The sequence below is a fragment of the Drosophila nasuta genome, chromosome 3, assembly GCF_023558535.2.
Source record: "Drosophila nasuta strain 15112-1781.00 chromosome 3, ASM2355853v1, whole genome shotgun sequence".
In the NCBI taxonomy this organism is placed as follows: Eukaryota; Metazoa; Arthropoda; class Insecta; order Diptera; family Drosophilidae; genus Drosophila; species Drosophila nasuta.
Window position 1 is genome coordinate 45,913,791 of NC_083457.1, and position 20,341 is coordinate 45,934,131.

General features: G+C 46.2%; 9 protein-coding genes across 10 annotated transcripts; 5 read left to right on the plus strand and 4 right to left on the minus strand.

Annotated features, from left to right (window-relative positions):
• Positions 1-223: 223 nt before the first annotated feature.
• On the minus strand, positions 224-4,661 carry LOC132793911 (E3 ubiquitin-protein ligase MARCHF6). Its single transcript, XM_060804068.1, is given in 3 exon segments — positions 224-1,501; positions 1,503-2,672; positions 2,736-4,661. Coding segments are annotated over 3 exon segments (2,910 nt in total). The 5' UTR covers positions 4,293-4,661; the 3' UTR covers positions 224-1,318.
• A 132-nt stretch (positions 4,662-4,793) lies between these two features.
• On the plus strand, positions 4,794-5,447 carry LOC132793917 (thioredoxin, mitochondrial). Its single transcript, XM_060804074.1, has 2 exons — positions 4,794-5,051; positions 5,114-5,447. The coding sequence occupies exons 1-2, from the start codon at positions 4,876-4,878 to the stop codon at positions 5,358-5,360; spliced, it is 423 nt and encodes a 140-aa protein (XP_060660057.1). The 5' UTR covers positions 4,794-4,875; the 3' UTR covers positions 5,361-5,447.
• Positions 5,378-6,059, minus strand: LOC132793915 (large ribosomal subunit protein uL23m). The gene is made up of 2 exons (XM_060804073.1): positions 5,681-6,059; positions 5,378-5,617 (listed from the first exon to the last, which is right to left on the minus strand). The coding sequence occupies exons 1-2, from the start codon at positions 5,972-5,974 to the stop codon at positions 5,459-5,461; spliced, it is 453 nt and encodes a 150-aa protein (XP_060660056.1). The 5' UTR covers positions 5,975-6,059; the 3' UTR covers positions 5,378-5,458.
• Positions 6,060-6,117: 58 nt separating this feature from the next.
• LOC132793912 (nucleolar MIF4G domain-containing protein 1 homolog) lies at positions 6,118-8,864 on the plus strand. Its single transcript, XM_060804069.1, has 2 exons — positions 6,118-7,065; positions 7,125-8,864. The coding sequence occupies exons 1-2, from the start codon at positions 6,186-6,188 to the stop codon at positions 8,801-8,803; spliced, it is 2,559 nt and encodes an 852-aa protein (XP_060660052.1). The 5' UTR covers positions 6,118-6,185; the 3' UTR covers positions 8,804-8,864.
• LOC132793914 (uncharacterized protein C7orf50 homolog) lies at positions 8,788-9,863 on the minus strand. 2 transcript variants are annotated; one of them, XM_060804071.1, is made up of 2 exons: positions 9,546-9,863; positions 8,788-9,489 (listed from the first exon to the last, which is right to left on the minus strand). In XM_060804071.1, the coding sequence occupies exons 1-2, from the start codon at positions 9,706-9,708 to the stop codon at positions 8,924-8,926; spliced, it is 729 nt and encodes a 242-aa protein (XP_060660054.1). In that variant the 5' UTR covers positions 9,709-9,863; the 3' UTR covers positions 8,788-8,923. The 2 variants fall into 2 exon arrangements, with proteins under 2 accessions (XP_060660054.1, XP_060660055.1); XM_060804072.1 differs by having other exon boundaries at positions 8,790-9,486; positions 9,546-9,851.
• Positions 9,864-10,044: 181 nt separating this feature from the next.
• Positions 10,045-12,180, plus strand: LOC132793913 (putative neutral sphingomyelinase). Its single transcript, XM_060804070.1, has 2 exons — positions 10,045-10,267; positions 10,366-12,180. The coding sequence occupies exons 1-2, from the start codon at positions 10,227-10,229 to the stop codon at positions 11,612-11,614; spliced, it is 1,290 nt and encodes a 429-aa protein (XP_060660053.1). The 5' UTR covers positions 10,045-10,226; the 3' UTR covers positions 11,615-12,180.
• Positions 12,181-12,475: 295 nt separating this feature from the next.
• On the plus strand, positions 12,476-15,058 carry LOC132794286 (protein ecdysoneless). Its single transcript, XM_060804625.1, has 2 exons — positions 12,476-13,049; positions 13,109-15,058. The coding sequence occupies exons 1-2, from the start codon at positions 12,758-12,760 to the stop codon at positions 14,938-14,940; spliced, it is 2,124 nt and encodes a 707-aa protein (XP_060660608.1). The 5' UTR covers positions 12,476-12,757; the 3' UTR covers positions 14,941-15,058.
• Positions 15,059-15,067: 9 nt separating this feature from the next.
• Positions 15,068-16,036, minus strand: LOC132794287 (5'-3' exoribonuclease 2 homolog). The gene is made up of 2 exons (XM_060804627.1): positions 15,559-16,036; positions 15,068-15,500 (listed from the first exon to the last, which is right to left on the minus strand). Exons 1-2 carry the CDS (start codon positions 15,869-15,871, stop codon positions 15,316-15,318), a joined length of 498 nt encoding a protein of 165 aa, XP_060660610.1. The 5' UTR covers positions 15,872-16,036; the 3' UTR covers positions 15,068-15,315.
• Positions 16,037-16,284: 248 nt separating this feature from the next.
• On the plus strand, positions 16,285-20,328 carry LOC132794288 (xylosyltransferase oxt). Its single transcript, XM_060804628.1, has 3 exons — positions 16,285-17,253; positions 17,317-17,477; positions 17,993-20,328. Exons 1-3 carry the CDS (start codon positions 16,554-16,556, stop codon positions 19,799-19,801), a joined length of 2,670 nt encoding a protein of 889 aa, XP_060660611.1. The 5' UTR covers positions 16,285-16,553; the 3' UTR covers positions 19,802-20,328.
• The last annotated feature ends 13 nt before the right edge of the window (positions 20,329-20,341 follow it).

The following is a 20,341-nucleotide window of genomic DNA, read 5'->3' on the forward strand; positions in this document are numbered from 1 at the left end:
CACAAATTATTAAGATATTTCACACAGAAAAATTTAATTGTCTTAACTCACTTTCACTTGAGGAAGGTTTAGAATATATAACGTTAAAGTGTAGTTCACTATTCGCATAAACTATGCGAAAACTTTAGTTTTCTTCGTTTCGCCTTTTTGTTTGAAAAGGGTTTCGCTGTTGCCTGTTGGGAAATCGCTGTTTGGGAAAAAACAAATTGGATATCCGAGGAAACTTTAAAGTTAAGTTTATTAATTTATTATTTCATTTATAATTAAATGTATACATATATAATTTTTACAAGTTCGTAAAGCTACTCAAAAGTTTTCACCACATTTACCAAGTTCTGTTGTATCTATTTGTATTATTATTATTATTTGTTCTGTATTATTATTAATATATATATCATTATCGGGAGAGAATAAACGAAGAGTCGCGGCCTTTTATTTTTATTCAGTTTCTAATACAAGGTAATCTCCGTGTCTATATATCATATATATGCGAGTGCTGCTATGAGTGTATGTGTCGAGTTAATCGTCATATATATATTTGTATATAGAAAGATATATCTGATGGATATCATAGTATTTGTATTTTTAGTTTTTTCGTTTTTCTTTTTTGTTTTCTTTTTACAAAGCAACTTTTGCAAATGTTGCAGGTGAATATCGGTTAGTCCTTGCCCCGAATTTATATGTGTGTTTTTATAAATATTTATAGAAAATCATTGAACTCTCAATGATTTCAACTATTGGCTATTTGCGGCTGGCTTAAAATATCGTACATCGTATCGTATGGATAAGGATTGGGATTATGGAATTTGAGGGAGGGGGGACCTATAAGCAAAAAAGTTCTAACAAACAATTGTGTCTAACGCGTAAGAAAGAAATAACTCTAAAGCAAGAAAACAAAAGTTGATTGCAACTTGAAAATTTTGAAACTTGCCCCATTTTTTTTTTTTTGCGGCATCGCCTACTTACATGACCTGTGCCATAATCCCTGTCTCTAGCTGCTGTTCTAGATGATACGCTGAGTGTGAGTGTGTATGAGTTTGGGTCTGAGTGTATGTGTCGTGTGGATGGGTACGAAGCATGTGTGCCAAACAGAGATACAACAACAGGGACTCCATGATGAACATGCAGATGAAGTAAACGTAACCCTAGAGCAGCTCCTCATTGGCATCGGCTATCAGGATTCGCGGCATCGGACCTCGTCGTCGTCGCGCATGCAAAGCTGCCTGCTCGGCGAGATTGACCAATGGATCAGGATCCAGTTCCCTCTCCTCGTCGGGACCCGCATTGGGTATAACATAGCCCTGTTGTTGCTGTGGCTCTACTGCCTGCGCCTCGCCGGCTTTTGGGCTTGTGCCTGTTGCGCCTCCTCGGCCTCTTGGCGTGCCTTCAGCTCCTGCGCAGCCGCCGCCTGCTGAGCCTGCTGCTTCTTGCGATGCTCATAGTTGACCAGCCGTTGGCCAACCAAATACTTGTCCACCTTGATGGACAAATACAACTTTTTTCAGCTGCTTTATTTGGAAGAGCACAAATCCAATGCTTCCCACAAGTATGAAACTAACTGGATACACCACTTTCGAAATGAACAGCCGTCCAAAGGGATCCACAATGAAGATTGGCAATATGGAGTGACCAATCACATAGGGTATTGCCAGCGCCAGACCAAATGTGGTCACCACCGGCACCGCGAGATCGCGAATCACAAATTTCAAATCGAAATCGCGCAATCCATCGGTGTAGGCGCGTTCCAACGCACGCTTGAGATGCCAATCGGGTCCCATTAGCGTCAGTGCAATGGCAATCTTGGTGTAGAGCACGCCCAGTGCCCAATCCTGCCACAGGAAGCGTATGGGCATGTTGCGCCATGGCACACGCAATGGTATGACCACCACCTGCTCCAGCAGCAGTCCAAACAGCAACGGCACCAGCACAAAGATGCCCACGAGCGTGAGCACTGGCAGCGCATACTGGAGGGCAACACGTGCCCAGTGCTTCAGCTTGTTCACAATTGCAGCGCGTCCTTGGGGCAGCAGTGTGACGACAACAGCAATACCACGCGACACAATCCAGCAGAGATAGCCACCGATTTCAGCAGTGTATAATTCATGTGGCCGCAACAAACGTTCGTTTTTACGCGCTGTTTCCGGATCAACGGCAGCAGCAGCCACCGCATCGTCGGCAACCAAAGGCGGCACTTTATCACCCGGTTGTCCAGTCCACAACATCATCAGACGACGGCCAATGTAGACGGGCACGGTGAGCATTAGCATGGCAGCACACACGATAGACAGACACATTAGCGAGAGCAGCGCGCACAGGCGCACGGCAAAGAACGAGGGACGTTCGTAGGGCTGGAAGCCAACGGGTACAACGGGTTGCATGATGGCTTGATGGGCGGCTGCCAAGTTGCGTGGCGGCGGTGGAGCTGGCTCTGGTACGGGCGGTGGTGGCGGAACTGGAGGAGCTGCAGCAGCAACTCCATCAGCTGCTGGCTCGGCAGCAGCTTCGGCAGCCTCCTCGGCAGCAGCAGCAGCTGGTGGTGGTGGCTCCTCGGGAGCGGGCAGCAGATAGCTGCGAATGCCCAGCAGCCAGGCGACAGCTGTGCACCAGATACGCAGCAAACCCTTTAGCCAAATGCGCGTCTGCGTTTGCTCAAAGAATCCAGGCAACACAATCTGCAACAAATAATTGATTAATGTGTAAACTAATTAATAGCTTAACTAATTGTCTTCACTCACCTGCAGCAGCAACAGCTGCAAACTCAGATCGTTCACCTCGGAGTCACCACTCAACGCGTAGGGCAAGAAATTGGGCCAAATCACCTGGAGTATGCGTATGGGCAGCCAGAGCATCAGCAGCACAGCGAAACCAAAGATCATGGCTGAGGCAACGAGACGTCGAACATGCCTAATAATGGGCACGTGAATCATCTCCTGTATAGGACTGAAATCCGGATCATTCACATTGCGAAAGATCCATAGCACACCGGGACGCAACACTTCGCGCAGCAGCGAAATGAAGGCGGCAAAATAGTAGACATAAACCATGCCAAACATCCAGTGCACAAAGAGCGAGGTTCCAGGTGCAGCCTTAAAGCTGGCCTTGCGATCCTTTAAGCTGGCATCGAGCAGCGGCAACGAACAAATGTCCAGCCACCAGCCCGAGATGAGCGGCAGCACACCAATCTCCACCACGGATAGTAGCGATACCTTGACCACAATGTAGCAGAGTCCAATGAACCAGCAGATGCGACGCAGCCGAAAGATGCGTGCCAAGAAATGCAGCACGACCAGTGTCAGTCCAATGCAACAGTAGCCAAAGAGCGTGGTGATCAATCCATGGAAATGGAGTAAAGGTTTCTCTGGCTGCAGCAGATCCATTGAACTCAGTATAAAGTTGCCCACGCAATACGGACAGAAAGCAAAGGTAAAGATGAACATGGTGTTGAGCGAGATGATCCAGAAGACGTGCTCCAAGAAGACTAGCGATCCATCAAGACCCAGCAGACGCTCCCAGGTAAGCTCTTCGGCTGCACGATCCCATTCCATGGGATTCCAGTTCTGTTCATCGTTGTCCGCATTGGCAACCGCCGGTTCAGGATTGTTGAGTGGCACTTCTTGCGGTGCTTCGCCGTTGTTGTTGTCATCCTGCGGCGCATCAGCGGCAACTGGTGCCGCATCAGCAGCGGCAGGTGGAGCAGCATTAGCAGCAGGTGGAGCGGGTGCTGCAGCCGGAGCTGGAGCTGGTGCCTCGTCACGCTCCAGCCAATCAGGTCCACCACCATGTAGTATTTGTTCGCGTAGCCAAACAAGACCAATGAACGAGAGCAGAGTGCACGTGACAACAAAGCACCCACGGAACGCATCCTCAGCCAGATTCTCCATGGAGAAGATGTCAAACGGCAGCGAGAGTATCATGTCGAAAGAGCTGGCACGAAATAGGTAGCGATAAGTGCGATACGCTGACAATGGCACCACACCAAACCAGGCCATGCCAACTAGCGAAAAGTGGAGCCATGAACGAGCGCCCTCCAAAACAGCGGACATGAGACCCACAAGGACATCGCGTAGCGGCAGAACGCGTGGCATATCGGGCGCATAGATGGGCTGGAAGCTAAAGCGATGGCCGCACAGTTCGCAGTATTCCTTGTGCGAGTAACGCATCCATTGCATTAGACAATCCTGATGGATGTACTTAATGCTGCCCGTGCAGATGCAGGGATAGAAGAGCGGGCGATCTGCGACCGCTTCGCAGCGGCAGACGCGACAGATGTCGCCCTGCGACAGATCATCCATTGTGCAGCAGCAGCGTTGTTGCAAATTGTCGTGTCTTTTCGACTTTCCGTGCCTCTGTCCTCTTTAATGTTCGTCAAACTTCTTTCGATGGCTCTTTGCCATTTGCGCAGTTATAGGGCGCTTCTCTAATTGCACTTTTAAGTCCCTTGCACACGCTTCGTTTTAATGCATACACTTCGTTACAGCACAAATTGTCGCGGCGCAACTAAACACTATTAATTATAAATTTGCTGTGTGCAATCAACTACCGTCAATTGAACTTTTGATATTACAATTTTTTAACTCAACGCGAATACGTGTTTTGCAGTGTGTCCGTGTATTGGTGTTGGTATTTTCACAGCTGCGTATTTATTTCTTAATTTAGTATTTTTTCGGATTTTTCTTCAGCAAATCTGAAAAATAATAACAAACCTACTTTTTTTCATATGAATAGTAGTATTTTGTATTACTTGCATATGGTCAGCCAATTTTCGCTACAAAACAGCTCAGCTGTTTTCATGAATTGGTCACATTAGCTGTCAGCTGTTGTTGTATTGTCATAAACTGTCGTAACTATTTCATTGTGATCAAATTGCAAATAAAAATGCAGCGGCAAATTGTAAATCTCCTAAGCAATGCAACGCGTCAAGTGCGTTGCCAACAGCGAGCCTTCTCTGTGTCGTCACAGCGTTGGGAAATATTCAAAGTGCAGAGTCCCGAGGACTTTGAAAACAAAGTGAAGAAGAGTCAGACGCCCGTGGTCGTCGATTTCTTTGCAACGTGCGTCAGATGATAATCTATATATCCTCATTTATAGTAAACTAACCAATACTTCTATTTAGTTGGTGCAACCCTTGCAAGATGTTGACGCCACGCATTGAGAGCATTGTGGGTGAACAGGCAGGCTCCATAAAGCTAGCCAAAGTCGATATTGATGAGCACACTGACTTGGCACTAGACTATGATGTGGCTGCTGTTCCCGTGCTGGTGATCATGCAGAATGGCAAGGAGGTGCAGCGCATGGTGGGACTACAGGATGAGGATAAGATTCGTGCCTGGGTCGCCACAGCGGTGAAGAATGCCAAGTAATAAGAACGTCCAAGGCGTTGGAATTGGAGCAGAGCTTTAAATTCAGTTTACTCATCAACAAAATATAAATGTTATTAAACTATAAAATGCCTATATGTCTAAATAGAGTACCATCCTGGCGTGCCAGGTCGTTTCTTATTGCGATCCAAGAATTTGCGGAATCCTTGCTTGGACTCGTCCATAGACTTTTCATCCTTCTCTTGTTTCTCTGCCTTGTTGGCAAACAGGTCGGGAAACGTGAAAGCTTCATTTTTGGGCTGTAAAACAAACGAAAATGCTTGTGATGTCTTCAAAATTCAAATTTAGTTCCCCCAACTCACCATGGTTACATAAGCCAACTTGACATCCTCGTTCTTGGTGATGTAGCCATACACCTGATCCCGCTTGGTGTCGCCTAGTGCTATACGTGTGCGCACATCCACCACGGGAATTTTGTAAATCTTTTCCAAATAGTTTTTAACATCATGTTTGGTCATTTGTGTGGACACCGCAAATGTGACTACATTAGCCGGCTGCTCCTCGGTGGGTCGCACCAGTTTCATCCAGAAGTTTGGTAGGAAAACTCGTAGTTGCGGATTTCCGCGTTGATAAATCGGATACCAGCGTGTGGACATACTGTATTCAATTGAATATTATTTAACAAATAGAAAATACAAATTGAACTGAAGCTAAGTAGAAAAACAAACAGCTGTTTTCCCGCTGCGGAAGAACAAAAAGCACAAATTAATACTATCCACCGAATGTACTAAATTACACCACGCACGTGTTGCACTCAGCTGATTTGGCCTCACCAGAAACACAAACAATTTTGAAATTTACATTGACATGGTGAAGTTAAAGAAAAAGGCAGCTAAACAAAAGCCCCTGAGTCGCAAGGAGCAGCGCAAGCTCAAGCATGAGACCAAGAAGAACAACAAAAGAATCTATCATGCGGCCAAAACCGATGGAGCGCAGCGTGTTGCTGAAGCTGCTGCTGAAGCAGCCGCTCTAGCAGCGCGAGGCAAAAACAAAAACAACAAAAAGAGAAAGCCAAAGAAGCAACAAATCAATCCAGAGGACATTCCTCGCGAGGAGCTGTTGGCTGGAGAAGTGGATGCCGATGATGATGAGTCCATTGCCTCTGACTTTAGTGATGAGGAAGTTGACGCTTTACTGCCAGCTGCACTTAAAGTAAAAACATTTGAGCCTCTGGGCAAGAAGCCGGCAAAGCACGCTGGTATCCAACGAGAGGATGAGATGGCGGCACGGAAACGAGAATTGCGCCAGCAGAAGGAACTGATGCAGAAATCGCGAAAGCAGCGCATGAAGCAGCTGAGGATCGAGAACGAGGAGGAGGACAAGGAAATTGCTAAATTGGAGAAGAAACTAAAGTTAAACAAGAGCAAGGATAAAAATCGCATGGTGCGCAAAATGTTCAATGATGGCTTGGACTATCTACTTGATTTTGTGCTAGACGATGACGAGGAAAAGCGCAAGTGGGAGGAGAAGCAACGCCGCAAAAAGGAACTGAAAGAGCAGCAGGAAAAGGAGGAAGCAGGCATGTGGAGCGAAGAGGAAGATGGGATGCCAGAGGCAAACAGCGAAATGGATGAAAATGATGACGGTGGAGAAGCGGTAGACAATAGTGACATGGAAGAGGATGAAGACGATGCTGAGGATGAAGACGAAGATGGCTCCGAAAGTGGCAACGACGAGCAATCAAATTGTAAGGTTTGGTTATTTACATTTTGCAGCTGCTGCTAATCATACACCATCCTTTTGTAGACAAGGAAGACATCTACGGACGCAAACGCGATGCTGATGGCAACATAGTAAACGATGCCAACGAATCTGATACCAAGGCAACGGGCCAGAAGTATGTACCACCTCATCAGCGTGCACTGCTGGCGGCTAGCGAAGGATCAAGTGCACAGCAGGCAGAGAAATTAGCGCGTCTCCAAAAGCAGAGCAAAGGTTTGCTCAATCGTCTGTCCGAGGCGAATCTGCACAAGATTGCCAGCGGCATCGAGGAGCTGTACATGAAGAACTCACGCTACAACATGAACGAAACGCTGACCAAACTGCTGCAAGAAGCGCTACTGGGCAGAACGAAGACCAACGAGCGCATGGTGCAGGAACATATGGTGTTGTTAGCCTATTTGCATGCGCACATTGGTAGTGAGATTGGCGCACACTTTCTGCAGACGTTTGTGGAGCAATTCGATGGATTTCTGAAGCAACTGGATGAACTGGAGGTGGAGGACAAGCGACTCAATAACCTCATGTTATTGCTTTGCTACATGTACATGTTTAAGATCTATGAGCTGCGACTATTGCTCGAGCTAATTGCTCGCCTGGCAGCCAATCTATGCGAGAAGACGGTCGAGTGTCTGCTGCTGATCTTCCAAACTGTTGGCTTTCGACTGCGCAAAGATGATCCCTTGGCCTTCAAGAGCATGATGCAGAATGTGCAAACGCAAATCGCTGCAGCACCGCTGGAACTAAAAGAGAATCCTCGACTGCGCTTTATGATCGACACACTGAATGCTGTGAAAAACAACAATATGAGCAAGTTGCCTCAATACGATCCCGAGTTGGCAGAGACATTGCGGAAGCGCCTGAAAGGCATGCTGCGCAATGAACGTTATGTGGTCACACTGAACATCACATTGGAGGACTTGTTGCGTGCCGACAAGGTGGGCAAATGGTGGATTGTTGGCTCGGCCTGGACAGGCAACCTAGCCGAGATGGGAACTGCCCAGGCGGCAGACCAAGAGAAGCAGCGACAGCAACAAGGCAGTCAACGCTACTCGGAGAAACTCTTAGAGCTAGCAAAGAAACAACACATGAATACGGCAGAACGACGCAACATTTTCTGCATCATCATGAGTGCTGCTGACTATGTTGATGCCTTTGAAAAGATTCTGCATCTGGCGCTGAAAGATCAACGCACCGTTGCGTATGTGATTATACATTGTGCGCTCAACGAGCGTCGCACTAATCCCTACTATGCCCATCTGGCACTCAAATTCTGTCAGTACAATCGCAAGTTCCAGTTGGCGTTTCAATTTGCCAGCTGGGATCGCATCAACGACATCGAGTCGCTGTCCAAAACACAGATACGCAATCTGGCCAGCTTTCTGCAGCAGCTCATCCTCTCCTCCGGACTGCAGTTGTCCGTGTTGAAGGTTGTGGACTTTATGCAGCTGCACAAACTAAGTTTCTATTTTATGCGCGAGATTATGCAGCGGCTGTTACTGTCCAACGAGGAGGATCAAGTGTATCAGGCCTTTGAGCGCATTGCCAAAAACTCAAAGTTACAGCAGTTCAAGCAGAGCATTCGATTGTTTATGCAGCACTTCATGCTGGAAAAGCTAGACGAGCACAAAGTTGAGGAGGAGAAACAATTGCTGCGGCAACGTATTGAACATTTGGACAAGATGTTGGCTTATGTGGATTTGTAAATATATATAGGTATATATAACTCTTTCTTTTAATAATTGTTGTATCATAAAACTCTAAACATTAACAAGAACGCATTTGTGTTACTCTTTGAACTTAATAACTACATATGTAGAGCTCGCTCAGTCAAAATTCTGGAGCAGATTGCGAGCTCGTTGATAACGCGATGATTCCACAATTGTCTTGCGTTCCGCATCATCTTCCAGCTGCTCACACTTTTTGTCCAACTCTTGGATAACATCGTCAGCCAGCTTCGTTAGCATTGTCTTCGCCGCACCTTTGGAACTCGCCAGATACTCAAGTGCAATGGGCCACAGCTCTTCAGATACCTTTTGTTCGTCGAAGGCAGTTTGTTGTATGGATATCTGTCGCAGTTTTTCGAACTTCCATTCCTTTCGATTGTCTTTCCATTTCTTTAAGTACTCCTCATTGCGCTTGGATTCCTTGTCGGCATTTTGATCCTTTTGCTCTTCTAGTCGCTTTAAATGTTTCTGCTTCTTCTTTTGGCGTACCGTTACAATAGCATTAGTGTTCTCTGGTTTCGCTGCCTCTTCTAGCTGCTCTGCAGTCGGACCCTCGATCTCATCGCCTTCAACATCTTCATTGGTTTCTTCTGATTGCTTGCTGCGTTTTTCTTTGATCGCTGTAACATCTTGCTTTTGTTGCTTTCGTTTAGATGCCTTGCCTACTTAGGGGAAAGGTATTTAATGAATATCTGATCATTAGTCCAATATCTATATTTACTCTTTACTCTTTCCTCTGGTTCCACTTGAGTTTCCTCTGGTTGCTCGTCCACGATCAAACTTTTGTTTGCCACCTCGTCGTCGCTGCTGCCTTGCGTTGCCTCATGCTTGCGTTTCTTCGATTTACGCTTTTGTTTCTTGGGCTCCAGTTCAGTACGTGCCATTTTGTTTAGGTACTTAAATGACAATTGTTGTTTTGATTTCAAACCCCGTTTAAATGCGTTTCACTCGTTGCAATAATGTGCTTCCAGTTTTTAAGGGCTTAATATTGCGCACGGCCAACTTCACGTGTCTCCAGATTGCGCACATCCAACTTCAAGTGAGATGAAAAACTGCGCATATTTAATATTTAATATTGCAGCAATGCAGCAACTAGAAATTTTATAAGTACGTTATTATACATTGAAATTTGCAATGTTACTGCTAATGTTGAAAAATGTTAACATGGTCATTCATTGATATTTAATTCAATTTGGTCACCCGCCATAGACTCTAAACTGCGCGCAGCCAACTTCACGCGAGACTTAAAACTGCACCATAACCAATACACCAACAAAAAATGCCGTGTTGATTTGTTTAGCAACAAAACCTGTAATCTTATCGACGCGACCCGCGTACCCAATGAACGCCAGTTATAGCAAATGAGGCACACAATAAAGACAATAATATTACACATATCGCAATGCTGCTGTTGGAGCTAAAAATTCTAACGTTGAATATATGGTGTGTGTGTTTGTTTTTATGGTCACTTTCCCCTAATTTGGTCACGCGCATTAATCTAATTTGCCTTGGCATTGTTAACGTGTTAAATGTGGTTTCAGGGGTATTCCATTGGTCTCCAGTGATCGAGCGCCACGCATCGAAGCCATCTGTAAGGAGCTAAGGTCCAGCGACTATGACATTGTGTCGCTGCAAGAAGTCTGGTCCCAACAGGATAGCGAGAAGCTGCAACAAGGCACCGCCAATGTCCTGCCCCATGCCCATTACTTTCACAGTGGAGTGATGGGTGCCGGGTTGTTGGTGCTGTCCCGGTATCCCATACTGGGTACACTCTTCCACGCCTGGTCGGTTAACGGCTACTTCCATCGCATTCAGCATGCGGACTGGTTTGGTGGCAAAGGAGTTGGTCTCTGTCGTATTTTGTTTGGCGATCACATCGTGCATCTGTACAATGCACATCTTCATGCCGAGTATGACAATGACAACGATGAGTACAAGACGCACCGTGTCATTCAGGCCTTCGACACCGCCCAGTTCATTGAGGCAACGCGCGGCAATTCGGTGCTGCAGATTCTCGCTGGAGATTTGAACACACAACCGCAGGATATCTCATACAAAGTGTTGCTGTACACGTCGAAGATGAAGGACAGCTGTGCCTCGGACACCATTCGCACCAATGAATGCGGTCGCAACTCTTATACGTCGCCGCGTTTGCTAGAGAAGAATCCACTGGGCATACGCATTGATCACATCTTTGTGCGTGGCGCTGATCACATCAATGCCGAGATAGTAGAGTACACACTGCCGTTCCCAGAGCGTGTGCCTGGCCAGAAGTTCAGTTTCTCCGACCATGAAGCGGTGCTCGCAAAGCTGCGTTTGAGTGTTTTGCCAGCAAATGGTGCTTCTGCTGTTGCTACAGCAACTGCTGCTGTGGATGTGGAGCAAGTGGCCTGCAAAGTGAACGGCGAAGGATTGCGAGAATTGGGCGGCGCCGGTGATGCTCCCTTGGAGGATGTCTGCTTGTCGGTGGCTCAACCGTTGCCAGCTGCTCGCACCGCAGCTCTCAATGAAGCTCTAGCTCTCTGCGATGCCTCCTTGTTGCAGCTGAACACGGATCGTTTATTATATTACAGTGCAGCAACAGTATTGTTTGTGCTGCTGGTGCTGCTCGTAGAATTTGCTGCTCCGGTAGGACTTCGGACCATTTATCTGCTGCTCAAGTTCATAGTGTTCGGCGTCATACTATTTTGTATATTTATGGCCTCCATTTGGAACTACATGGAACGCAATGGTGTGCTGCAAGGCAAAAAAGGCGATGGAGGTGATGCTGCAGCATGCCCAGAAGTATGAGTATTTTTATTAATGACACCCCCGAGAAGTAAAAGTACATCGATTCAACTGGATCATCATGTGAAACATTCAAGAAGGCTCAAGAAGCATTTAAAATGTAGCCCAAGGGCTATGTTTGCATATCTACACGTCTATTTATCGTCGACTTATGTTAGTTGTAATCACTTCGAGTTCTGCCTCAGCTGTAACATTCAATGCAATAAAAATGGTCTCTATCGCTTTGAGAATATCTATGTAGTATTCCCGCTACCCGCTTGGCTCAGCTGAGTAAAGAAATCTTAAACTAACTTAAGACCTGAATAGTCTTCTTAGTATTGTACAAATTTAATTTACATTGCTATAGTAACATATTTTTAAAGTTTTTAATTTATCTATCTAAATATGACCATTCTTTTAATTTAATACTTTTTTAATATTTCGAGGCCGTTACAAGTCTATTACTATTTTTCACCACTGACCTAATATTATTTCAACCACTGTACACAGCGATTCTTAACAAAAAACAAATTATTCAAAATTTATTCAACTTTCTAATTTTATTCTTAATACAAACAATAAGTTTTACTTTAATAAATGTTAAATTGATCATTCATATTTTAGTTTCTATTTCTTTTGCGAAAGTAAATAAAAGAAAGGTTTTTAAACTCATTACCCATAAAAAGGGTACATAAAATAGATTAATATAACGGTCATAACAAATAAATCTAGTAATATACGTTTAAAATTGCATCTAAATCATTGTGCAATTCCCTACTTTATATATTTAAATGATTAGCGGGTATTTCAGAGTCGTGTTGACTGCTCGATTCTCAACATGTTTTTTTTTTGGCAATTGTCTATCGTTATCGAGAGCGAGTCGATAGCAACGTGATTGGCAACAGCAACAGCTCCCTTTGCAACAAAGCGTTTTTGTTTTTTTTTGTTGAGCAAATAATAAATGAGAACTAGTTTAAAAATAGTTGCATTAGTCATCAGCAGTGCCATTTGTTGACCTATTTTTGAAAAATCTGTATTTTCGCTACCAAAAAGAGCTAGTCCAAGGATACAAATCAAAACTGAGTCACGGCCACAAACAAAACAATAAAAACAACAACTACAAGAAAACAAAGGGCAGACAACAAAGGAGTGTGAAAGAAATCGAAGATGAGTAAGCTTCCTGGAGCCAACTTGGATTTTGTGCGCGAAGATGACTTTGTGGAGTATTATATATTTCCCAAGCTGGCGCAGCAAAAAGATTCAAGCGAGGAGGAATTGCGTCAGCAGCTGGAACAGGTCAGGAAGGATTGCATGGAAATAGTGGAGGAGAAAGTAAAGGAGCGCTCTTACATTTGGCACAAGGACCAGTTTCAACTGCAACTGCGGACGGGGAGCGCCGAGGAGCGTCTGCTCAACGAAGAGGACAACCACGAAGATGAGGGAGAGGAGGAACAGGAAGGTAAGTACCACATAATTATGTCTATATTTAGAGATGACATTGAAATTTACATCTTTCAGCTGCACTACCACCTCATTTGCATGGTGTGACCCACTATGGCGATAATATTGGCGACGAATGGTTTATTGTTTACCTGCTGAGTGAATTAACCGCCGCTCGAGCGGATTGGATAGCGCGTGTCTGCGATGCTGATGGTGAATTCCTACTCATTGAGGCCGCCGATGTGCTGCCCGACTGGGCAAGTCCCGAAACCTGCGAGCAGCGCGTCTACATTATGAATGGTCAACTGCAGCTCATTCAGAACTCGACGAACAGTAGTCAACAGAAGCGTCTGTCCATGGCAACTGCTGTGCATCGCATTCATCTTAATCCTACGCTCTATCGCTGCTCCCAGGACATACAGAACTGCATCGATGCGCGCTGTCGTGAGTTTCATGCGGCGAAACAACATGCAGCTATTCATCGACAGATTGTCCAGCTGCCACAGAATGCGGCACAGTTGCTGAAGCAGCGTCCTGCGCTTGTGGCCTCCGCTGTGCGCGCCTTTTGCGAACGCGATTCGTTGGACACGAAGGCGTTGCGCAGCATGCGTTATTTCCCACCAGAGTCACCACGGATACGCACAAATGTCGCCTTCACCCGTTGTCTCTACGCCATGTTGATGCATAGTCAATATACCCCAGAACGTCGACTTGGCTGGAAGCTAACTGACGCTGTGGCACAGCCAGAGATCTACAAGGAGCAACTGCTGGGCGTAAAGTTGGCCAGCGGCCTCGAAATCTTGGCCAGCCAGGCGAAACAGTCCAGCGAACAGTTGGAGGAGCAGTCTCCTGCTTGGCGTGCGTATTTACGCAGCTTGCAGAAGAAGGGTTACTTTCGTGACAATCTTGAGGGCAGTGCGGAGTATGTGCGTCTCTTGAACACTGCCAAGCAGTACTTCAAGGGCAACCAGCAACGTTTTCGCACTGCTCCGTTGGTGGGTGCTGAAATTGTCGAGCTGCTGCACACAGGCGAAGGAAATGCCGCTGAGCAGCTTCGCGATGAGGAGAACAATTTGTTGCCCAGCGATGCGGATGATTGGCTGAACATTAGTGCCGAGGAACTGGATGTCATGCTGCAGCAGCGTTATGGTCCACAGAAACTCTACAATCCCAATGGCGATGTGAATGCAGCTGAATTTACGAAGCAACTGTCGCAGTTTTTGGATAGACAGTCAAACTTTGAGGGCATCGAGACAAAAGAAGAAGCCGCCGCTGCGGAACTGGACTCGGATGACGATGAGCCGGCGGAGCCAGCAAGTGCAGCAAGCACCAGCTGCAGCAGCAGTAACAGCAGGGTGAAGAAGAATCCTTCGATGCGCAAGGCATGTCAGCAACGCAACTCGCTCATTCAGTCCGAGGAACAGGATAGCACTCATGTGCGCAACTTTCTGGACTTTGTGATACCCGAGGACAACTGGGACTCGAATTCCGAGATGAGCGATTATGCGGATGAGGATGATATTGAACGCAACTTTGATGCTCTTTCTAGTGCCAGCGGCATGGGCCCGGATAGCTATCGTTTAGATCGTAATATCAAGGCCTACATGGAGCAAATGGATCGCGAATTATCGCAGACTACAATAGGCAAATCGTTCCAGGCCAGCGGTAATGCCAATGCCAACGTGAACAGCTCGCAGCGCAGCGCTAATGAAGATGATTTCGATGACATCGAGGACTTTGAGCCTATCAACATCAATGTGAACACGCTCCGCAATATGATGGACAGCTACAAGTCGCAAATGGGCAGCGCTGGTCCGGTGTCCAATCTATTTACCGCCATGGGGGTGGGGATGTCGGCAGCTGCAGCCAGCGAGAAAAAGGACGAGGAACTATCCGAGTCCGCTGTCTAGGACAGTACAGGAATACATCATCAGCTAGTAATTAAGATTTCAGTCTCATTATATCTCTTTAACATTCAAGTCCACAGTATATCGTACACCTATATATATATATATTAAATACTTTGTCCTGACTGACTTTACTCAACATAATTGCTTTACATTTGGTCGCGCAATAAGATGGGTTTTGTCGAAATCCCAACTCTACTTAAAAATGATAAAATATTTCTTCGAATGCTAAGACACAAATGGTCACATGTACTTCATCCAGTGCTTATCGAAGACACCAAGGAATTATAGCTTTCAAACACCATGCAAGCTGTCCAGTATATTATCTATATATATAATTATACACGTGTAAAAATTGGGGGCACTTTAAATTGCATGCTAATCTCGCGAGGCGGGCACAAAGTTGCCGTAGTCTCGCCTCACATTCATGGGCGGACCAGTAGGTCCGCTCTGTGACGGTTCATTGCGATGTCTGCGATCTCCATATCCTCCACCGTCTCTGCCGCCGCCACCGCCACCGCGATCTCTGCGAGGATACTCCTCATGTCGATAGTTTCGATTATCTAGAAATGGTTATATATTATTTGACGAACAAATTATTGTATGCTTGTCGGCAGTTACCTCTATAGCGATCATGACCGCCGCCACCACGTCTATGCCATCCACGATTGCCGCCTCGGCGTTGACCTCCATTGTAGCGATTATTATATGAATTGTGTCCACCGCCGCCTCCTCCGCCACCACCTCCTCCTCCACCACCACCACCGCCCATCCAGTTGTCTACTAGCGGTGGCTCGGGCACGGGCTTGGCACAGTGCGCCATAAATTCAGCATCGTCTGTGGTGTAGCGCAAGGCAAATTCTGACTCGCATTCCTCTAGAAAACTAACATCTTTCTCTGGCAGTCGGTTAATTTTGCGGTTGGGATCAACCATTTTTGTTCTTTTGTTTTGTTAACAGGTACGCTGTATCGCAGTGCCAGACAAAATAATAAACTGATTTAATATATATACGCAGTCTTAATATTAAATTAATTGTTAAAAACTATACTGTTCAAGCGAAGAAATTCGAAATAGCAACACCAATCAGCTGTTGCTTATCGATAATAAACATCATCTATAGAGAGCTCCCAGGGCAGGAGCGAAAACAGCTGTTGTGTTGTAAATTCAAGTGGCAAAGTATGAATGAAAAACATAAGAAAATAAGTTAAATTGTTTAATTATTAAATTTTCAAAATTAATAAACACTAATATTTAATAATAAACAGGTTGCCGATAACAATTTGAGTATAATGCGATTCCCGCTTTCGATGATAAGCCTTAGCAAACTTATCGATCAACCAGGGCAACAGCTCAAACAGCTGTTTCGCTGCAAATGTGGTGTGCATGTAGAACGCGAAAAGCGGGAGTGAAAAATGCAGCTAAATATACGCAAATAAGTTAAAGTTAAACAAATTGTAAATAATTTCCATGCCATACGCTTGAGGCACACAATAATCACACAAACGCTGGTCATGCCTGCATCACTGCATCGCATTCACAAAACGACAACAAGGAACAGCAGCAGTATCAACGACTACAACAACAATAAAAAAACGTGTGAATCCTTGAGGCTCTCATGGTCAGCATGGAGCAACAGTCGTCGCCATCGATGCGCTGGTTGCGTCGCTACCGTTCATTCTTCATAATACTGCTATTCATAATTGCCATCCAACTGTTTTTGGCGTACAAATCACGCGACATTGATTTGGCGGGTGCATTGCGCACCCAACGCGATATCCACGAATCCACACCCGAATCCTCGCCAGCAGTGCCACCGGCAGCGCCCGCCAATGTGGTGCCGGTGGCAAAGCAACTGGGCTTCCAGCCCGAATGTGATATCAATGCCAAGGAAGCAATATCGGCACTTCAACGTGCTAAGACGAAAGACTGCCGTCAACATATCGCCCACATTGCCTGTGCCATTCAGGCTGGACGCTTCTATGCCAGCCAACTGCAAAGCAGCTGCCCTGCCGGCAATCATACAGCCAACGTGGCACTTGGCTGCTATCGCGACGAGAAGGACAGTCGCCTGCTTGGCGGCTACTTTGCCAGCCTAAAGACCTCCAATTCACCCAGCAGCTGTGTGGAGCTTTGCTTGCAGTCGGGTTATCCCTATGCGGGTGTTCAGTATTCGCGTGAGTGCTTCTGTGGCTTCGATGCACCGCCCAGCTCCGCCAAGTTGCCCGATTCCAGCTGCAACATGAAATGCTTGGGCCATGCCAAAGAAATCTGCGGTGGTTTCTATGCCATGAATGTCTATGAAACGGGCATTGCCAGTAAGTATTGCTATCAATTAAATTGCGCACTGTCTTCTAAGTTAATTGTATAATCCTCGACAGAATTCACAGCACAACTGGCAGCAAGCAGTGCGCCGCCGGGAGAGGAACAAGTTCGCATTGCATTTCTGCTGACGTTAAATGGCCGCGCATTGCGGCAAGTTCATCGACTTCTCCGCGCGCTCTATGCACCCCAGCACGTTTATTACATTCACGTGGATGCGGTGAGTTGAGGGGGAGAGAGGAGAGCAAGTCGTCTCGACACTGCGCCGGATTTGCTAATTAAAATGGGTTTCATCGTTTGTGCTAATTGTTGTGTTAGACAGTTTTATATTTTTAGAATCTGAGCATTAATTTACAGAAGGCTGTTAATCTTAATTATTTTATTTTGGACGAAAATGTCAAATTGGTTTATGTAAAGGTTTTTATTACCCTATGCTTAGGATTTTGCTTTAAATCGTAGTTTGCAAACATCTTTGCCTTTTGAGGCTTGGGAGAAATCCAATTAGATTGTATGCGGGCATTTCCGAATTGACAGGAAGTTACGATCGTTCAATTGAAAGAAAGTATTGGATTTTAACCCCATAAAGATGTTTTTTGAAGAACCGAAAAGTTTTAATATACGATACGAAATGTTCAAAGGGTTTACATTTAGAATCTGCTTTAAGTACTTTAAAATATCGAACCTTAATCTATGCACACCCGTTAATGTGTTCCCTTGTTTTTTCTTCACTAACAGCGCCAGGATTATTTGTACCGCAAACTCCTCGAACTCGAGCCAAAGTTTCCGAATATACGATTGGCGCGCAAACGCTTTTCAACCATTTGGGGCGGCGCCTCGCTGCTGACAATGCTGCTGCAGTGCATGCAGGATCTGCTCAAGTCCAGCTGGCAATGGGACTTTGTGATCAATCTCAGCGAAAGCGACTTTCCCGTCAAGACGCTGGATAAACTGGTCGACTTTATGAGCGCGAATCGAGGGCGCAACTTTGTCAAGGGCCACGGACGCGAGACGCAACGTTTCATCCAGAAGCAGGGACTGGACAAGACCTTTGTCGAGTGCGATACGCACATGTGGCGCATCGGAGACCGCAAGTTGCCCGCTGGCATTCAAGTCGATGGCGGCAGCGATTGGGTGGCACTCTCACGTCCCTTCGTAAGCTATGTGACGCATCCGGCTAAGGAGGATACATTGCTGCAGGAGTTGTTGCGAATCTTTCGGCATACGCTGCTGCCGGCGGAATCGTTCTTTCACACGGTGCTGCGGAACACGCAGCATTGTCACAGCTATGTGGACAACAATCTGCATGTGACCAACTGGAAACGTAAGCAGGGCTGCAAGTGTCAATATAAGCATGTCGTCGACTGGTGCGGATGCAGTCCCAATGACTTCAAGCCTGAGGATTGGGCACGCTTGCAGGCCACCGAGCAAAAGTCTCTGTTCTTTGCACGCAAATTTGAACCGATCATCAATCAGGCTGTGCTGCTGCAGCTAGAGGAATGGCTCTATGGCCCATATACCAATGAATACGCCAATCTGCATGGCTATTGGCAGTCGCTTTACCATCACGAGGATGTGCACAGCGCTGGCGATGATCTGACGCGTACTGTAGGAGACAGCTTGATGCGTTTGGCAGTGCAGCAGACAAAGCTAAAACATCAACTACAGGCGGAACAGTTGTTAGAGCTCACGCATTATCTGCATCGGGATCAGTACAAAGGTTTCCTAGTGCGCTTTAGTGCGCAGCGTCGCAACGATTCCAAGCAGCTGCAACTGGAGACACGTGTTCGGCCCGTGCAGCTGGGCAAGTTGGCGAGGAATGCGCGCTTTAGCAAACGTTTGCGCAACTTTGAGGTGTCCACGGACTTTGACCAGAAGGAGCAGGTGGCGCGCAACTTTGCCAAGATGCTAGGGCCCAAAAGTGAGCTAGTGCTTAGCTATACATATCAAGGAGTGGCTGAAACACGCGACGATGCTGCGCACTCGTATAACTTGACGCTGCTGTGGCTGGATCCCTTGGGACGCCTGCAAGACTTTAATGAGCTGCATGTGGAAGAATCGCAGCTGGATGTTATCAATCACTCGAAGACGCTCCTCAAACAACCGCTTACACCAGGAATTTGGACAGCCAAACTCATTGGACGCAGCTCCATCTACGCACAGCTCAAGTTCCTCGTCTCGCCTTTGGCCTACTCGAATGGAGCGCCACTAGAATCTGCCGCAGCAGCCAAGAGCTTAAACGGTGGTCTGACTCTTTCGCTGCCCGAAGACTTTGAGCTGCCCGTGGAGTGGCAACAGCATCTGCACAACGACAACGATGTCTTTGCACTGCGTGAAGAAGCTTTGGCCAATGCTCAGTTAACTGGGCAGCAACTTCACGCTAGGATCGATGAGCTGGTTGGCAAATTCTTTCAGCTTCGCGAAACATGCGAGGTGAATGGTGAAACGCGTGTGCTTCCCGAGCTGCCGCTCTGCCAAGACACTGCCTGGAGTTCACTCGCTTCGGATCCCAAGAGCGACATTGAAGCGCTGCTCAAGCGTCGATGATGAGCACCTCTATCCCGTTTGAAGTGGGAGCGAGTTGTTATAGCCATTTTTTATATTGAAAACGCTACCATTGAACAATTTTTGTTAATCATTTTGTTGTTGTGTAAATACCGCGTCCCTCTAAATGTTTATGTGTGTGTGTGCAAGTGTTTTAAACGTCCTTATATACTCGGTAGTCAAAGGAAAATCTCCAATATCAGCAATTCGAGTTGTAGCTCCGTCAATCTTTACCTCAAAGATTCGTATAGTAAATGTGCTCATAATACAATTTCCCGGCATTACCGGGTATCTTACAGTCGCGCAAATGCGACTGCAGTTTGCCAACTTGTTATATATAATAGTAAATGTTGCAACTCAGCTAGGATTTTTATCAAGAATTATGCGCACAAAAGAATGCTCTTGCCTTGTCAATGCTTCACTTTGCTTTTCGGCTAATAGATCAGATCAGCACTGTAAATACAATACGTACTGAATAAGTAGATAGAAACACTACGAAAATGTAGCACATCGAGTTCCTTTAGTTAGTTTCACAGCAGCAAG

Excerpts from the sequence above, each read along its gene's own strand:
- LOC132793917 (XM_060804074.1), top strand. The coding sequence starts at position 4,876 with ATGCAGCGGCAAATTGTAAATCTCCTAAGCAATGCAACGCGTCAAGTG. Across the intron at positions 5,052-5,113 it reads GTCGTCGATTTCTTTGCAAC|TTGGTGCAACCCTTGCAAGA; the intron begins GTGCGTCAGATG and ends ACTTCTATTTAG.
- LOC132793915 (XM_060804073.1), bottom strand. The coding sequence starts at position 5,974 with ATGTCCACACGCTGGTATCCGATTTATCAACGCGGAAATCCGCAACTA. Across the intron at positions 5,618-5,680 it reads AGTTGGCTTATGTAACCATG|CCCAAAAATGAAGCTTTCAC; the intron begins GTGAGTTGGGGG and ends TTTGTTTTACAG.
- LOC132793912 (XM_060804069.1), top strand. The coding sequence starts at position 6,186 with ATGGTGAAGTTAAAGAAAAAGGCAGCTAAACAAAAGCCCCTGAGTCGC. Across the intron at positions 7,066-7,124 it reads CAACGACGAGCAATCAAATT|ACAAGGAAGACATCTACGGA; the intron begins GTAAGGTTTGGT and ends ATCCTTTTGTAG.
- LOC132793914 (XM_060804071.1), bottom strand. The coding sequence starts at position 9,708 with ATGGCACGTACTGAACTGGAGCCCAAGAAACAAAAGCGTAAATCGAAG. Across the intron at positions 9,490-9,545 it reads ACCAGAGGAAAGAGTAAAGA|TAGGCAAGGCATCTAAACGA; the intron begins GTAAATATAGAT and ends CTTTCCCCTAAG.
- LOC132793913 (XM_060804070.1), top strand. The coding sequence starts at position 10,227 with ATGCTGCTGTTGGAGCTAAAAATTCTAACGTTGAATATATG. Across the intron at positions 10,268-10,365 it reads ATTCTAACGTTGAATATATG|GGGTATTCCATTGGTCTCCA; the intron begins GTGTGTGTGTTT and ends ATGTGGTTTCAG.
- LOC132794286 (XM_060804625.1), top strand. The coding sequence starts at position 12,758 with ATGAGTAAGCTTCCTGGAGCCAACTTGGATTTTGTGCGCGAAGATGAC. Across the intron at positions 13,050-13,108 it reads GGGAGAGGAGGAACAGGAAG|CTGCACTACCACCTCATTTG; the intron begins GTAAGTACCACA and ends TACATCTTTCAG.
- LOC132794287 (XM_060804627.1), bottom strand. The coding sequence starts at position 15,871 with ATGGTTGATCCCAACCGCAAAATTAACCGACTGCCAGAGAAAGATGTT. Across the intron at positions 15,501-15,558 it reads CGGTCATGATCGCTATAGAG|ATAATCGAAACTATCGACAT; the intron begins GTAACTGCCGAC and ends AACCATTTCTAG.
- LOC132794288 (XM_060804628.1), top strand. The coding sequence starts at position 16,554 with ATGGTCAGCATGGAGCAACAGTCGTCGCCATCGATGCGCTGGTTGCGT. Across the intron at positions 17,254-17,316 it reads CTATGAAACGGGCATTGCCA|AATTCACAGCACAACTGGCA; the intron begins GTAAGTATTGCT and ends AATCCTCGACAG. Across the intron at positions 17,478-17,992 it reads ATTACATTCACGTGGATGCG|CGCCAGGATTATTTGTACCG; the intron begins GTGAGTTGAGGG and ends CTTCACTAACAG.